The following is a 17,853-nucleotide window of genomic DNA, read 5'->3' on the forward strand; positions in this document are numbered from 1 at the left end:
ATTTATAGATACCATTTGTAATGGCCAAAGAAGTTTAAAATACACTAAATTTAGTAACACATTTTATAAGGGAATGAGCAGAAAGGTGAAGTGTGAGCTCTAATAACTGAATTTTAGTTACTCCTGCACCAAATTGGGTTGACTATAATTTTTCATCATTAAGACCCAGCTAGGATGCTTGGATCTAAAGCTTGATTACTCAGAGAGATTCCCTTTGAAAATAGTGCTGTTTCCATATCCAGTTGTAGATAGTGGTTTTCCTTAATTTCTTATTTACATGATAGTCTGTGTGTGCCACCTGGCCTCGCTGCATGGATTGTACAAATGACTTGGCTGTTGTGGTCATTCATTAATTCATTCATTCAACCAACTTGGCACACAGTGGGTGTTCAGTGTTGGTTAAATTACGTGTCATTTCAAGGCAGCAAGGGAGAAACTGGTAACATGTTTGTCATTTGATCTTCTCATTTGAAAAGTTCTGAGGGCTTAGTTGTTTCACCTTGGTAGGACCCCTCAAAGAAAACACCAAAGCTTTAGCTCGTTGTTCTCCAGCTCGCGAGTTTCCCAAGTGTCTAACCCCTTGGGAAGATATAAAGAAAGTTCGTAGGTCAGTTGATTTAAAATAGATAGAAGTGCATTTGAATGTGACTCCCCAAATAATTCTCATATCGGTTATTGAATTGACTGCATGTATTTTTTTCCCACACAGAGTGAGACAGTTGCTTAGAAAACAGTGACTCTAAATAACCTCAGGAATGTTTAGTATATGTTTGCTGAGTGAATAATAGTTCAGACACGTCTCCTACACTTTGTTGAATTAGAACTTGACAAGGTCATTAAACGAGTGTTTTGACATGGGTGGGATGAAAAACCTTGGTTATTTCATTTCACATGGTACTTCTCAGAGATCATACGTTGCCCACTTAGGATTACCACAGAGCAAATAGTCAAGATGTTACTCGAGTCTGTGAGCCAATCCTGGCACAGGCAATGAATTGTCACCACAAATCATAAAACGGGGCTCATGGTATAGCAATATGTATTAAACAGTTTTCAGAATTTGTTTAACTTCCTGCTAGCATGGACAGGGCCCAGTTAGGAAGCACATAGCACTTTTCCCAATTAACAGTGCAAATTGTCATGAGTGCATAGGAATTTGCAGTTTGACAAAATCAGGTTTTTGACAGCAGGGGTAATCAGTCTGCAGCTTTGCAAGTAGTAATCTATGATCGAAGTGGCAGGATTTATTCTGAATTATGAAAGGTGTATATGCTATATAAGAGGGACAAACCATTAGTATGATTCTGCCCTTCTTACCCACTTTCTTTAAAAAATGCTGCTTGATTTGGAAGTCGAAAGTAGGGGACACACTCTGCTGAGAGTGATCCCCATCGCTTCCCGCTCCCCAGTAGTAGTATTCATTTATTTTCTGTTATATTACAGTATTCTGACAAGTCCCTGTACACCCAGCTGTGCTTTTACCGGTACATTTTTGATGCAGAGTGTGCACTGGAGAAGCTTACTACCGATCATGAGAAAGGTACGTTAAAATACTGTAATTACCTTTGAGTTTAAAGTGGAAATTTGCATTATAAAAGCCAGACCTACTGTGTCAGGCTGTTCATGCAGCATCACATTGCTGTCTCAGAAGCAGGCCGTGGGGGCCTGTGTGAACACAGGGATCCCCTGCATGAGGGGCGGTGGCATAGGAATCCCCAGCTTTGGCCCCCACAGCCTGTTTCACATTGTTCTCTATTAAAGCAGGGCTTTGGGGGAGGAACAGTACAAAAAGGACTCTTTAAATGCTATATTTTGAAAATGCTATTTTCTACAGAGTTTAGTAATTGTAATAAAGTAAGCATAGGCAACATGGTCATTGGGCCTACAAAAACCAGATATTACCACAAAAAAATAGACCTGGAGTGTGTCTCTGCTGTTCGCTAAAAGCCTGGGTTCGTTTTGAGAGAGGGATGAGGTGGAGTTCCTTTATTGACTCCATCCTAAGAGAGTGTATAGGTGCCTCAGCCCGTATGATCAGGTGTTGCATGGAACCCTCAGCACTCAGCGTTTCCTTATACAAGTATTTGAAAATGTCATGACAACTGCATGTTTGTTTTTTTTTTCTCCTACCTGAAAATCACATTGACAACTTTTCTATTACCTGTGAAAAATAAAAAAGGCAAATTTACACATTTTTCTTATTAGTTACCTACAGAGTGTTTATGTTGTTTGTCAGCGAGTATCAATTCAACGTTTTGTTGGTCGGTACTGGGGCTGGAAACAACCGCAATGACATTAAAAACCTACAACTATTGCTAGATTTCCCCACATAAGAATCCCCATGCTGCCCTTGATTTGTTCTCACTGTTTTTAATTCCAGTCATAATTGACTTGTTTTTCCATCCACAAGATAGGCTAGAAATTATTTTTTAAATGCCTTGACTTATTTGGTTTTGCTGTCCTTGGAGAGAAAGCATTTTACAACTGATGGAGAAGCTGGTTCAGATAGTCGTATCTTATCTCTAGATGTTCAACAAGGACTTGAGCTATCTCCACAGCATATTTTCCATGAATTAGTAAAATTTATACAGAGAATAAATTTCTTCTGCCTATTAATAACTAAGTTTTAGAACTTTTATTCATGGTCAATGTCTAGCCCATATATACTTGTAATATCATTTACAGCTGTTTTTCTTTTATCCCCAAGGACCTTTCCTAAAGACAGTTATGAGTTGAGAAAATTAAGTACTGATTATCTGAACGCGTTATCTGTTTCTATCAGGTCTGTTACCTCTTTCTGGATATCAGTATATTAGAACCTGTTCCCCTATTACTTCTTTTTTTTTGAGTCAGAGTCTTGCTCTGTTGACCAGGCTGGAGTGCAGTGGCACGGTCTCAAGCTCACTGCAGCCTCCACCTTCCGGGTTGAAATGATTCTCCTGCCTCAGCCTCCCAAGTAGCTGGGATTACAGGCATGTGCCACCACACCTGGCCAATTTTTGTATTTCTAGTAGAGAGGAGGTTTCACCTTGTTGGCCAGGCTGGCCTCAAACCCCTGACCTCAGGTGATCTGCCTGCCTCAGCCCCCCAAAGTGCTGGGATTACAGGCGTGAGCCACTGTGCCTGGCCAACCCATTATTTCTTTCTAAATCTATCCATCCTAGATTGTTTTCCATATGTTATTTGAGGGGAAAGATTCCTCTTCCCTATACAGCTCTAAAATTCTTATCTGAGAGGCAGAATCAGTCTTTTATGATCAGCAGTTTTCAAAAAGTCTGGCAACTCTTGGAGGCAATGTAGAGGAGTGATCTGGAAAGTCACTGGAGATTTAGCCCATTCTCTTAGAGGACATTGAGAAGTGCACATTATTACACCCACAGAAAATGAGAGGAAATAAGTAGCCGCTTGGAAGCCTCTTGCTTGGCTAAAAGGGAAAAGTATTGACAGGATCTGTACACTCAGTTTACTGTAGTCCCATTTCACAAGTTTAAGAATCAGTACACTTTTTTATTGTTTGTATCTAATAATATACTACCAAGCAATTCGGGGCAAAAATGGCATTGAGTTATTGATGGGTTCTTTTACATGTCAGAGGGCTAAAGAAAATAAGACGAGAAGAGAAAAAAATATATGTGACTGAAGGAACTTCATGAAATGTTGCAAGAGCCCTTTTATTTTATTTATTGAATTTTACCTATGGAAACTCTTTGAGTTTCCTGCTGTTTATTTATTATTCCTAAATTCCAGTTTGGGAATGAGTGAATTAGCTGAAATTTACATGCTCCAGGCATTTTCAGATCATGCAGTAATGCTAAGTGGTATTAGGGTATTCATAAGTGGTGGGATATAAACCAAAACTTGGGGGCACACTTACCAAGAGCAGAGGTTTCCTAACACATGACATCTGATAAGCCCTCTCCTAAGAGTCACCTGGGGCATATTAAAAACCCAAATCCGTAGATCCTGTGTCCACAGATTCTAATTCAGAAGATGTTGGTGGTAGAGCTTAGGAAGCTACAGTTTTTTGAAAATTCCCCCAGATAATTCTGATGTGCAGCCAAGTTTCAGAACCCCTCTCCTGGGCACTCTAAAGACATAGTTGGATGGTTTCTAAATAAAAGACAATTGAATGCAAGGTCATAGTTCATAGGGAACAATGGGGGAACAAGAATATTCTTATAGTAGAGAGGAGAACAATTATGGGGAAAACACCATAAATTTAAAATAATGTAACAAATAAAATTGACTTCTCACTTTATAAGTTGGAGTGAATTCTCTTTTGATTTGCTATTCAAGGGAGACCTGCTATTAAAATGAGTTTAAAATCTAAGGGAACCGGAGGGCAAATATATTTATTCAATTTGGACCATGGCCAGAACACCAGTAGATGTTAACATCAAAAGTCCTGTGAAAAATGACAGTCGTTACACACAGTTATATTATTGAGAATGGAGTCTAAGTGTCTTCTGTCAACAAGTGCCCTGTAACTGGTGTGTGAAGTATTTACTGTAGACTCTCCTTTACTGTCAGTACCTAGCAACGTTTCCTTCACTAAGATTGTTTTACCATTTCCATCATAAAACCCATATTTTAAGGGTTGTAACTGGATGGTGGTTTTAATTTTTGTTTGAAACTTGGCAATTTGACTTAGAAAAACATGTACAAATTATTTGAAAGGTTTATTTTTATGGTGAAAAGTAGCTCTTGTCAAAGCTTTTTCTCTGCTTGCTTTCAAACGAAAGTTTACAGACCATTAGTCCATAATGTGAATTAACCCCATTTGGTATTTTTTCCTTTAAAATGGTAAAGGACTGTTATTCATGTCGGTGAAGTGTTTACTGCATATTTGCTGTAACTGCATTACATTTTTAAAATCTTATTTCTGTGGGACTTTGGCATTATTATTGTAACTGCTCCAGAATGTACACAGATGGCATAATGGATTCAAAGGCGGTTTTACAGGAACATAGGGGCAATCTATGAAGTAAAAATCCATTTCCAGGATGGCAGCATGAAATGGTCCCATTTGGCTGCCTCATCTTGTGGTGCCTTGGCCTGTAGGGGTAAGTGAACAGTTTAGGGGAAACCTGAATCAGTTCAAATCTAAATCTCCTTAAAAATGCAGGAAGAAAAGTCTTAGTTTTCTCAGCTGAACCTTTGTTGTTGTTTATTCAACAACAGTAAAAACAATTTGTTTATATATAGTTCCTATTATGTGTTGAGTGACATTCCTCATGTCAGAGGAACAAAGGTGGATGACCAACACTCCCTGCCCTGGAGGAGCTTAGAGTCTGTTGAGGAAAGACAGATTCGGCAACAACTAAGTGTGGTTATGGCCTGAGTGTGACCACCAATATGGTGAAATTATTTTGGAAGCAAAGAGAGGGAGCCAGTAATTGCTTTTTCACTTCAGTGTTTGATCTTTCTTTAGTTCTAGAAAGAAACTTTTTTTTCTGTTTCTGTTCTCATTTAGTAGATGCTTCTCTCCTCGTATTCTGTGTCAGCTATTAATAGTAAGATGGTGTATTCATTTGCTAGGACTGCAATAACAAAGTACCATGGATGGGGTGGCTTAATTATATTTCCTCACATTTCTGGAGGCTAGAAGTCTAAGAGCAAGGTGTCAGCAAGGTTGATCTCTCCCCAACTTCTTTTTTTTTTTTTGAGACGGCATCTCGCTCTGTCACCCAGGCTCGAGTGCAGTGGCGCGATCTTGGCTCACTGCAACCTCTGCCTCCTGGGTTCAAGCAATTTTCCTGCCTCAGCCTCCTGAGTAGCTGGGATTACAGGTGTGCGTCACCACGCCCAGCTAATTTTTGTATTTTTAGTAGAGACGGGGTTTCACCATGTTGGTCAGGCGGGTCTCAAACTCCTGATTTCGTGATCCACTCGCCTCAGCCTCCCAAAGTGCTGGGATTACAGGCATGAGCCACCACACCTGGCCAGGTCTCTCCTCAACTTCTAAGGAGCTATCTTCTCCCAGTGTCTTCCCTCTGTACCTAATCTCCTCTTCTTATACTGACATTGATCATATTGGATTGGGTCCCACCCTAATGACCTCATTTTAACTTAATTCTTTAAAGGCCCTATACAGTCCATTCTAATGCAGTCCACTCCAGATACAGTCTCATTCTAAGGTACAAAGGGTTAAGACTTCAACCCACCTTCAGTATGAATTTTGGTGGGGTGCAATTCAGTCCATAACTGATGATCTACTTGAATTTCTTAATAAATTCCTTTGAACACGTTGGATTTGTCTCTGCCAGAATTGGAACACTAGGATGTAGAATTCTGTTGAAGACAGAAATTGGAATTGCAGCATAGAGGCTAGCTAAAAGGTGACGATTTACCCATAGGAGAAGTATCCGTTGGAAAGCCTGACTTCCCAATGGGGGTCTCTTTAGGCCTAGATGGACTATTCTTCAAGTCACCCTGTTTCTCACAAAGTGCTATGGGCAGCCTTGAGTGCCCCAGCCTCCTGAGCTGCACCTGCGAAGATTGCAGTTTTCTTGGTCCTCTCAACCAGGTGAAATCCCACATTCACTTCCCCTCTTGAGCCTCATATGCTTTCTTTTCTTTTTTTTTCCTTCAACTTTTCAGTTTTTTGTCATCTCTTTTCTTCTGTCTTTTCTTTAGGCCTGGTGGTAACATCTGTAGGCCCTCTTGTTTCCTAACATGCCACCCAGAAGAACTAGGCTGCCTCTTTTAAGGTACTTTATAGTTTCCTATTGTCCTTTCACGTGTGTAACACAAGTTCTCACAGTACTCCTGTGAGGCAGGAGTGGATTGTGCTCATTATATTGATGAAGCAATTAAAGTTACTAAAGTTCCTTGACATTTGCAGATTTAACGCTTGTCGCTTGAACTCTTTGCAAGTGATACTGAAGGTAGGTAACATGTTAGTGTATGTTATTTTGCTGATGCCAGATTTAAATTGAACTGAAAGAATATCCAGTCACTTAACTAATGGGCAAGCCAAGCCAACTGCTCCTCACCCACACTGCCACGGGGTCCTGTTCTGTGTTCCCCATCAGCTAAGTAGTTACACTCATGAAGTGCTAATAATTATATTACTTTGTGGAAAATGGTCTCCAAAACAAAGACAACAGCTAGTACTGAAAAGGGTCTTAAAAGGTAGTATTTTTTAAGCCAGAAAATAAGAGTTTTATAGAAGAAATTATATGCTTTAGTGTATATGGGAATTTGGAGATTTTGGAAAGTCTGAAGATGGGTCCCATTTCAGTGTTAAGGATTTCCGCTCTATTTCCTGAACTGTTAAAGTGAAAGCAGGAAAGTTCATCATGAAAGTAGCAAAGAGCCCCTGTGGTCCTCTCTAAGCTAGTTGACATCCTTAGAATTTACTTGGTTAAATCCTTAACAAAGTATTAAAAAGAAGACTGTGTCAGAGAGCACCTGTCTGGTCCTTTTCTTCTTATTGCCACTTTTTGAAGCCCACTGATTGTATTATTCCATCGAAAAACTGTTGCTGAATTTTGGGGACAAGTTTTTTCTGTTTTTAATAACTAATAACAGGTAAAGCACACACAAAACAGTTCGCATCTATTTATTCTTCTTAAAATTATATTTTTTTATATTTGTGCCATTTTCTTTAGAAAAATAGATTTTAAGATGGGTAACTAAACTGCATTTTTAATTTCATTTTCTTACAAATAAAAAAGGATCTGAGGGTTTTTAAAAATTGTTTCTTTGATTAAGGGAATTTTTATGGTAGGAGGCTGACTTGACAGTTCAGAACATAGCTATCTGTTTATTATAAAGAAGTGATTGTAGAAATACGTAAAGAATTTTGGTAAGAAAAAAGTGGTTTATATAATCTTGAGCCTCTGGGGGTTGTTATTGTTAGATATTACGTAGGTTTAATCTTTAATAACATATATAATGATAAAATACAAAACTAGATAACTTATGATTCTAATTTGTGGTGTATGTGCAAGGTAGAAAAATTAGTAAGGAACACTAGAATTTGTTATAGTTATCTCTAGGTGGATTATAGATTTTCTTTTTCTTTATAATTTTATATATTTTCTACATTATATACTCTGAGCATGTACTGCTCTCATAACATGAAAAAAATTATAAGCACTAAAATGTTATAGAGAATGTTACTCAACTTGAAGTAATTACCCGAATAATTTCACAATTGAGGGAAAAAATAACATAGAAATGAACCCAAACCAGCTTGTTTTCTCCGTGTATTTTTTTCCAAGTCAAACCTAAGGCCTTGTTACTCCAAGGGTGATCAGTAGCCCAGCAGCATAGGCATCACGTGGGAGCTTGTTAGAAATGCAAAATATCAGACCCACCCCAGACCTACTGCATCAGTATCTGCATTTTAACAAGATCCTCAGGTGATTCCTCCGCGTGTTAAAGTTTCAGAAGCACTGATCTAAGACACTCTCCCTTCTTAATAACTAAAGCCTACTTCCATTTTATTCATTCATTGATTAGGGCCGTCCTTTCGGTAAAACTTTAAAACGACAACTATGCAGGCTACAGAAGGACTACCCAAGTTTAAGGTAGAATTCATATCACAACCTGGCCTTTTGAAATATGTTTTTATTAAGCTAAAAATGCAGTGGTCTGACAAGGGCTAAGAGAGGGGAAAAAAGCCAAAAAGCATGAGTTCTTCCACTTTGTTTCTTCGTAACTAGAAGGAACAAGGGAGAAGTAAATTAGGATTTTCAAAATAGCTTTCAGCTTTTTAAGATTGGTGGCTTATAAAAGAAAGAACTAAGGCCGGGCACAGTGGCTCACGCCTGTAATTCCAGCACTTTGGGAGCGCTTTGGCAGGTGGACCACCTGAGGTCAGGAGTTTGAGACCAGCCTGGTCAACATGGTGAAACCCCCGTCTCTACTAAAAGTAAAAAAATTAGCCAGGCATGGTGGCACGTGCCTGTAATCCCAGCTACTCGGGAGGCTGAGGCAGGAGAATCACTTGAACCCAGGAGGTGGAGGTTGCAGTGAGCCGAGATCCCACCATAGCACTCCAGCCTGGGCCACAGAGTGAGACTCCATCTCAATAAAAAAAGAACTGGAGTGTAGTTCTACACTCACTTCGTGTAAGGGCCACTCTCTATGTGCCCAGAGTAAAGTTTCACCCTATCACTACATTTTGGACCTCATTACAACATTGATTTAGTAGTATTTTGTAAAGATTTCAAGGCATTCAACTAGATTCTTCTAATGGAAACAAGATTCTATTTCTTAAATTTTGCTACTGAAAAGTTTATTTTGAAATTTTCTTTTTCCTACTGTCATTGACTTTTCTGTGATGTTTTTATACTCACTACAAGAACGAGAAAGTTGGTATTGTCTGATGGCAGCGTGGAGCCTGCTAACACTGGTTTATTTTTCTCTATGGATACTGCCTGTTTTGTTTTTGTTTTAACTCAAGATAACTTTACAATGTGACAGAAGAGAAACTACATTTTCCAGGAAATGGTCACTTTAGTTGCTTTCCCCATAAGTAGAAGTGTCTTGGCTCTGTACATTTTCTGCCATCCTCTTCAAGATAGCTAAGTTAGTATATGAAAGTTGCCATATTTTGGAGCAGCCAGCTTCCAGATTCTAATTATGTGTCTTTAAGCCCATTTCTGTAAATATGCACTCAACGTTTGCACTTTTATGTACAAAGAGAGTTAGAGGCTTTCTATGATAACAGATGTGTTACTCGTTCTATAAAATCATTTCCCATTATGTCTTTTTAGTGGGCAAGTTCCTTTCCCCTTTTATAGTGACAAGCACAGCAACACAAGGGCTCTGCCATGTCTAGGTGATAATGTGGTTGATGGTCTGCGTTTGCAAAGCATATTGTCATTTTTTAGTAGGAAAAGTACTAAAGATTGATAAGATTTTTTTATGTACTTCTTAAAAATATGCTTCTGTCACCAATGATGAAAAAAATGAAACAATTCTCAAGCAGTTAAGCCATAATGTGAGCTAATCATTTTATTTTGAAGAAAAGTATTTTTAAACAGTTGAGCTAGTGAATTTACTTTTAAAATGTATTGTGCTTACGCAGTAGATGGTTTTATTTCCATGATGTTTTTTACTACATAATTATACATCTTAATTACGTAATTACTATCATAATTATTATGTAATTGCATGTACTTCCACTAATTACAAAATCAGGAAGTGTAATTATCTAGTAAAAACTTTATGAAATTTCATGCACTAAAAGTTAGTTAAAAGGCTATTCCGGTGGTCTAGTGGAAGGCTTTCCACGGTTAGTCTTCTTAGTCATAACTTTAGTTTAGAGCTTGAACTCATAGGCCAGGACAAGGATAAGTACCAACAGACCAACACTAAACTGCGTATTGTGGTATGGGTAAGATAGACTTCGTCCCTTGTGATTTAAAAAGAGAGCATTTTAATTTTTTTGTGACTAGGGAGTGTGGTAAGAATAATATCTAAATGTTTGAGGTAGGTACCACAAAAACTGTCAGTGGAAAGGGCAGTTCTTTCTTAGGAAGGAATTGATTAATAGAATCCACAAGGCATTTAGGTTACACAACAGCAAGGTCTTCTATAATTCTGTAACGTGAATGGCTTATGTAATAGCTATCTCTGCCTTTAAAAGCAATGATAATATTCAGTTTTCTGTTTCTTCAGTTTGGAGAAGGTGTTTTTCCAGTTCGTGTTTATATTTACTAAGATATGAGCAAACGTATCAAGAGAGCATACTCCTTTCTACTATTTGATGTCAAAAGCAGCTTTTGAGACATAAACATAAGCGCACAAACATGTAACATCAGACCCTAAATAAAGACAGAAGGTTTAATTCAATAAAGCTATGATGCCTTTACCATTCAAAACGACATAAAAATTGCACAGTGAAACAATAGTCATGACAGCAAATTAGATATGACATCTAAATTACACTACAAAGAGAAATCCCAGAACCATTTTTGGTCTGTAGAAGTCTATTTTAGCCCAGGTTTAGAACCCAATCTAGAGGCTCTGCTTTATTGTCTATGTAGGGTAATGTTGTAGAAGACTAATTGGAGGTTGGTTGAATTAATTGCACATCAATTAGGAGGAAAGGGCTTGTAATACTCATGGCAGAGAAGTGAGTAGATCCTTTAAGTATCATGATAGAATGTACTATGAGTTTCAGGAATTAATATTATCAGTATTTGTGTAATATCTGTATAATCTATTACAACATGACCTAAATCAAGCACTTGGGGTTAGATACAGGTATACTAATTTCCTCCCCAAATTAGTGCTTCTCACTAGAAATGTATTGAAACAGCCACTTAAAATGTACGAGTTATTTCTTTTAAAAATGTAGCCTTAAACACTAAAAGGTTCAGCTCAGAAGGAGAAGATATTCGTTTTTTTCCTAAAACTTTCTAACAAAACACTCATTGTGGTATGACCAGTTATTGAATTTGTGACTTTTTTATACTAGCTGAAATTTCCAGTAAATGTGAATTTTTTTAAAAAGTCAGTGAACGGTATGAAAATGCCAGTCCCATTTGCTTCAGGCAAATTAGAGGATTTATATTTATCCAGAATTGTTTCATGGTCTCAGAGATGTTTGGGATTTAAACAGATTTAGTCTGACTCTGCTATTTTTCTCTAGTAGTTAGGGGTTATTTTAAAATTACATATTCTTTTCCTCTTGGGAATCTTTTCTCCATTTACTTAACCCAGAATTTAATGTCTTAATCATTTCTTATTTGCCTTAACTCTATTGTGATAACATTTCTTCTCATGGTTTCAGAAGCGTTTATGCTCCCTCTATGAGACAGCACTGCCTTCTCACGTTTCCTCTTAATCTTTTGTTTTTGTTTTGGTGGTTGGTATTTCTTGTTTGTTTTTTTTTTTTTTTTTACTAGTGCTTGTACCATGCCAGAATAGCCCTTAATGGTTAAAAGCAAAGTGTTTACTTAATCCTCATCTTTTCAATTATAATACAAATTTCATTTTGAAGCTGACATTTAAACTGACATTGTTGTGTTTTGTTTTGCTTTGCTTTCTTGCTTTTCATATGAATTGGCATATGTCTTCATTATCCTATAATTCTTGATAAATTTTTCATAATTATCTAAGGGAATCAACCGTAACTTTTGAAGTCTAATAATGTCTTTGTGATGTCTCCAGTAACCCTGTAGGCCCAGGCCAAGAACTGATGTTGATTTTCACATTATTAATCAGTGCCATTTATTATTTTATGCTGTACTATCTTGTTCATATAATGCTACCCTTCATATACAAAGAAAACCCATCATCAATTTGACTCCTTCTTAAACTAATTCTTCCTGTAGTTGTCACGAATTTATTTAGATCCATCTGCATTCTCTTACCTTGTGGCTAACAGGACAGTAACTAGACAGACTTAGTAGCCCATCATTGAGTTAAATCAACACTGATTACATTCTCCCTGTATAAAGGCCCTGGGAAACCTTTCTCTCCTTGGCCTGTGAACCCTGCAAGCCCTAGCATCATCCCCTAGAGCTTAAGGCTTAAACTAGTTCGTAGAAAGATAGATTTGCTGGCTAATTTTAGACACTGATGTACTTTTCTTGTTTTAAGAAATTATTGTAATTTCAAATAGGGTCACAAAAGCAGGTCTGTAAGTCTGTTACTCTCTGTCCCCTCTTCGTGCCCTGCACCCTTGCCCAGTTTATTCAGCAAATATGTATTGGGTCTCTGTCCTATATGATATTGCTTCTAGAAGTACCAATACTTCTGACCAATTGCTTATTCATGCATTCACCCCTGAATACCTCCTTTTTATAGGACTCTACTTTTGTGGAGAACATTCACAGCCATTATGTTTTACATTTTCCATACAATTCCATTGCATACGGGTATGTAGTTGACACTTTTGAGATGAGAAACAACCCCAAAAGGATGAAATGACTCTCCCAAAGTAGCAAAGCTTAGAAGTGTTAAGAGCCCGGCTTTTCTTTCTGCGGTATCACAGCTGCCCTATTCTTAATCTATTAGGGAAACTTCAGCCTGAAGACAAGTAACTCAAATACAAGGGAATGGTATGAATTGCTGAGGGATCTCAGCATATACCTCAGGGAAGGTTTCCTGGTGGAGATTTCCTGAGTTGGGCCTTAAAGAGTATGTGAGATTTTAATAGGCACAGATGCAGACATGTAGTTTGAGACTAAGTTTTGCCTTTCTCACTTTTCTTTAAGTGCCCTATTTATCTTGCTTTTATAAAGGGAGAACCTCCTTTGACAAATGCATCATGATTTGAAAGCATATCTGAATTGAAAATTTCATCTAAAAGTGCTTATTAAGAAGCAAAGCTTTAAACTCAGGACTATAAGCTTGAAGGGCATTATTTTTTGAGATAGGGTCTCGCTCTGTCACCTAGGCTGGAGTTCAGTGGCACGATCTCTGCTCACTCGACCTCCTGGGCTCAAGTGATCCTCCCATCCCAGTCCCCCGCCCCCAGTAGCTGAGACTACAGGTGCGTGCCACCATGCCCAGCTAATTTTTGTATTTTTTTGTAGAGATGGGGTTTCACCATGTTGCCCAGGCTGGCCTCAAACTCCTGGACTCCAGCAGTCCACCCGCCTTAGCCTCCCAAAGTGCTGGGATTACAGGCGTGAGCCACCGGGCCCACTGTCCTTGAAGGGTATTCTCTCTTCACTCTCCACTCTCCACTGTAACCAGTGGTGGTGCTTTGAAAGAAATTGATCCATCGTACAGGATACATCTGTCAAAAGTGTATCAAAATGTTTTTCTATCTTAAATAATTTAACTCAGAATATAATAATGTAAGTATTTTGACATGAAAATTTACACACTGTGATATATCCACTTATCTTAAAACAGACGTCTTTAACTATAAAGAAAAGGAGTGTGGTAAGACAAAGCAAAATAGAAATTGGAATTAAATGGGATGACTGACAGACCAAACTAGTTTTATTTAGACAACAAAAATTAAAGTCCTGTTAGCATTATGACGAAAAAAATGTAAAAATGTTTTACTTAAAGCATGGCTAATTTTTTGTTGTGTTTTGTGTTTTCACTAACACCATGGTGAAAGTTTAAACATGTAAGACCTGTTTATGAAGTAAATGTTTACTGCTGAACTAATTCTTCAAGTTTACTGGTATGTTATATATTGCCTTACCAAAAAAAGTCGATGCTGAAAAGTCAGTAAAATCCACAGTAAAAGAAAGCGTCTGAACAGTAATCTGTCTTAGGAAATTATTCAACAGAGTGCACTCTGGTCTCTGTTAGTGAAGGCTTTATCACTTTTAACAAATAAGCTGCAGTAAATTTATTAGTATGCTACAAAGAAATTTTCAAAATAATTAAGACTAAACTACACTTGTCAAAATAAATGAATGAAATACAATTTTGAATCATCTTTCTTCACTTATTGCTCATTTGCATAATTCAGTAACTTACACAGGAGTCTTTCAGTCATTGGTGTGAATTAGCAAGGTTCTGCTATTCCTTGTTGTACGGCAGGAATTACACTACCATGTAATTAGCTATTCCAGACATGGACTAACGGGAAATACCAAAGGGCACAGCAAAATCTAAAGAGACAAGGCAGGGAATCTAAAGACAAGAGACAATCAAAGACACCCAACAAACTCAAGCTGGTAGACCACAGGGAATTTTGAATGAAGCCTCTTAATTTATTTTGAGAATAAGAAATCAGTAGTATGAGAGAAATCTCAACAAGATTAGCTGACTAAGCCTACTTAAAAAAAATATCTCTATAGTGCATGGTGCGCCAGGTTAACCACTCCTGTTTGTTAGTCTGTATACAGCTCAACAAATAGGCGGCAAAGCTTTTCATGGGTATATAGTGGCTTTCCATTGAGGTTTTCACTCTTTGAAGGAGGTCATTTATACCAATGAGATCTGTAGATGCAAATTGCTTTCCCTATATGTGAGGGGTCATTCCTTTCACAGCCAGCTTGCTCATCTCTTTTATAAAGGTTTTGTTATTTTTGTACTGCTCCCAAAGGAATGATGGGAATTATGCCCGCCCCCCCCCTCCTCCCGGCCCCCTGTCTAACTTAGCATCCAAATCTTTTCCCTCCAGCTCTGTGAAACTTTTGTGTGTTGATCTTTGGAAACAAAACAAGCTGTTGGCAGCAGCCTTTAACTCTGAATCAGGAAACTTTTTTCCTTCTTTCAACCTGAAATATCATCTCTTTAGATTTGCCTTTCTCACCTAATTCTAAGGAACTATCTTTTTCATTGCAGCAGAGTGTCACTGTAACATGCTACAGGCATGTGGGAATTCCTGGAAGCAGTGTCCTCAAAATGCCATTTTTAGTTTGGCTCAAATGATGTAAGCTCTCATGAACTAGAGGAAGAGAAATGAAGGGATAGATTTAAGAGTTAGCTATGAAAACCTAACTTCTGATCTCATTACTGAAGTAAAGGGAAAGGTAATATTTGTCTTTGCCTAGGCTCTAAGGAATCATACAAACATTCAAAGGTTCTAGTTTGTTGTGTTCAGGAGTTTTAGGAAGGAGGAGCTTCAGGCATACCATGTGAGTGCTCTGTAAAATATTTGTTGTTTTGTTCCTTCCTTCCACTAGCATTTGTTGAACACCAAGGGCATTGGCCTGGGTTTCTCAAAAGCAATATAGGGTAGTGATGAAAAACTCAGGCTCTGGAGTGAGAGTGCCAGGTGCAAATTTTGACTTTCCACCCCTTACTAGATAAGTAACCTTGAAGTACATCTATAAAACAGGAAAAAAATAGCATCTACCTCAAAGGGTTCTAAATTCAGCAGGATAATATGGAAATAGGCTAATATGTAAAACATCTAGGACATTAAACAGGCAATACATAAAATGCTTAGGACAGTGCCTGGCATGTAGTAAGCATGCAGTAAATGTCAGTTGGTTTTATTACTTCTGAGAACACTTTGTCTAAACGACTATCTATTATAGTACTTAGTGTTACAACTGTATTTGAATTGGTTTCTGCAACCTGTCATTGACCATGTTTTGTTCAGATTTGTATCCTCAGCATCTAGCACGACACCAAACATGTAGCAAATGCTCGATTCATTTTTACCAAATGGTTACAGTATGGAAAAAGCATGGTCCCTATTCTCAAGGAGCTTAAAATATATCTTGATAACTGTGTTTTAATTTTCTTATCTATCGGAATAGCATCATGTCAGAAGTATGTTAAAAAGAAAACTTTAATTCTCAGTTTTCCATACTTAATGGGAGAAGTTGAAACACGAATAATCCACAAGCTAGATTTCTGATTGAGTAGGTCTGGGGTGGGGCCCAGGCGGCTGTGTATTTAAAAATCTCTGCAGGTGATTCTGATGCACACCCACAGTGTTGAGAATCTCTGAGTTAGTGAAACTCTTCAAACTTTAATATTGCTACTTGTCAAATATGCATTAAGTTTGACTTTGATATAGAAAGGGAGACTGGGTGGCATCTAGATAACAATTTAAACAGACAGTAGAAAGGAAAATGAAGTCAAACACAAGAATTATTTCCTAGATAAAGGAAGCATTTATGGTGCTGTATACGCTAATGTAGCATCAAAGATAAAGTGAAGAAAAATAGGCTAGGGAAAAGTAAGCAAGAAGGAACTGTTTTCTGGTAATGAGCAAACTGCAGATGAAATAAATGCATTTCAACAAAATTGGCTATAAAGCACATGTTATTTTCCCCCATTAACTTGCGTTATGAACGAAGGAATGGGGCTGCTGGGGAGGATGGGGGATCTTTCAAGGAGACTGGATAGGTAACTGGGGAGGTATTAAGGTGGAGGCTAACCCAAACGTGGTACTTAGGAGCTTCTGTGGTTTGGATTTCTGAGACCATTCCCACCTCCTGTCCTCTTCTATTTACATTGACACTCAGCTGACTGGATCCTGGGTAGAGCAGCCTTCCGCAGCTTTATAATTTTGCATGTCCTCCAAGTGGTCTGGAACAGGATGGTAGTAGTAGAGGGTTTAGGAGGATATTCCTGTGTCCTGTGCTCATCTCTTGGGCTTACCTGGGGTGTCCAGGCAGGAGAAATAGCTTGGCTGGCTATAGCTGGAGCTATAAAATAGTCTCAGATCACCCCTTTTTACCTAGAAGGATTAGGACTGCACCCTGTTGGTACCCACAAATTAGACCCTTCACCAGTCCCTGAGCAGGCCTTGACTCCACTGTGGCCACATCCTTTGGCTGGTGTGGTTTCCCTGCCTGGGTTAGCCAACCTCAACCCAGTCTCTGTTCATATTCTATTCATACTTTAAGGCCTCACAGCCATAAGTGATCTCTTTGTCCTCTAAACTCCTGTAGTTCTTAAGCACTGTCCCTCCTGCATTATAATTATTTGAGGACAGGGATCATGCTTGATACATTATTATATATCTGATGGCAACTTGCTCATGATAGGAGCCTAATAAATGGTATGTTAAATTAATGTTTTCTATAATAGAGCACTTTCTGACTCCATCCTCTTTTCTCTGCTGTTTATTTCCTATTACGTCCTTCAACTGTGTCATAAAAAAATTTCTATCCATGTGTGTATACATTCATCAAACATTTAGCCCATACCATCTCCTCATTCCACATGGACTTAATTTCCCACCTTAATTTGTCTACTTTCTGACAATTACTAATAGAGTTGGGCTGTGATATAATGTATCTTCAGAAGATTACATAAATTCCAGCCTAGAAATTTCTTTGTTTAAACCTTTAGGTTATATAAATCAAACTGATGCTCAGTCATATTAGTGGGATTAAGTTTGAAAGTCTAAAATCATACTTCAAATGAGGACTGTCTCAACCCAGGCACACTCCTTGCCCTCCAGAATTTATATACATATGATAGCAGCTGGTTGTTTTCCCTGCAGATTCCTCT

At 38.1% G+C, this 17,853-nt stretch overlaps 1 protein-coding gene across 9 annotated transcripts in view; it reads left to right on the top strand.

The window, feature by feature from the left end:
- The window catches only part of POLA1 (DNA polymerase alpha 1, catalytic subunit), a 298,585-nt gene that overhangs the window by 232,625 nt on the left and 48,107 nt on the right, over positions 1 to 17,853 (top strand). For 5 of the 9 annotated variants that reach the window (XM_055269496.2, XM_055269499.2, XM_055269500.2 and 2 more), the window contains one exon: positions 1,444 to 1,540. The exons of 3 other annotated variants lie outside the window; for them this stretch is intronic. In XM_055269496.2, coding sequence (XP_055125471.1) covers positions 1,444 to 1,540 — 97 coding nt within the window. Of the gene's footprint in view, positions 1 to 1,443; positions 1,541 to 6,636; positions 6,711 to 17,853 lie in introns of all 9 variants that reach the window. One more of the 9 variants, XM_063634745.1, reaches the window with a different exon arrangement.

The sequence above is a fragment of the Symphalangus syndactylus genome, chromosome X (assembly GCF_028878055.3).
Source record: "Symphalangus syndactylus isolate Jambi chromosome X, NHGRI_mSymSyn1-v2.1_pri, whole genome shotgun sequence".
Classification (NCBI taxonomy): domain Eukaryota; kingdom Metazoa; phylum Chordata; class Mammalia; order Primates; family Hylobatidae; genus Symphalangus; species Symphalangus syndactylus.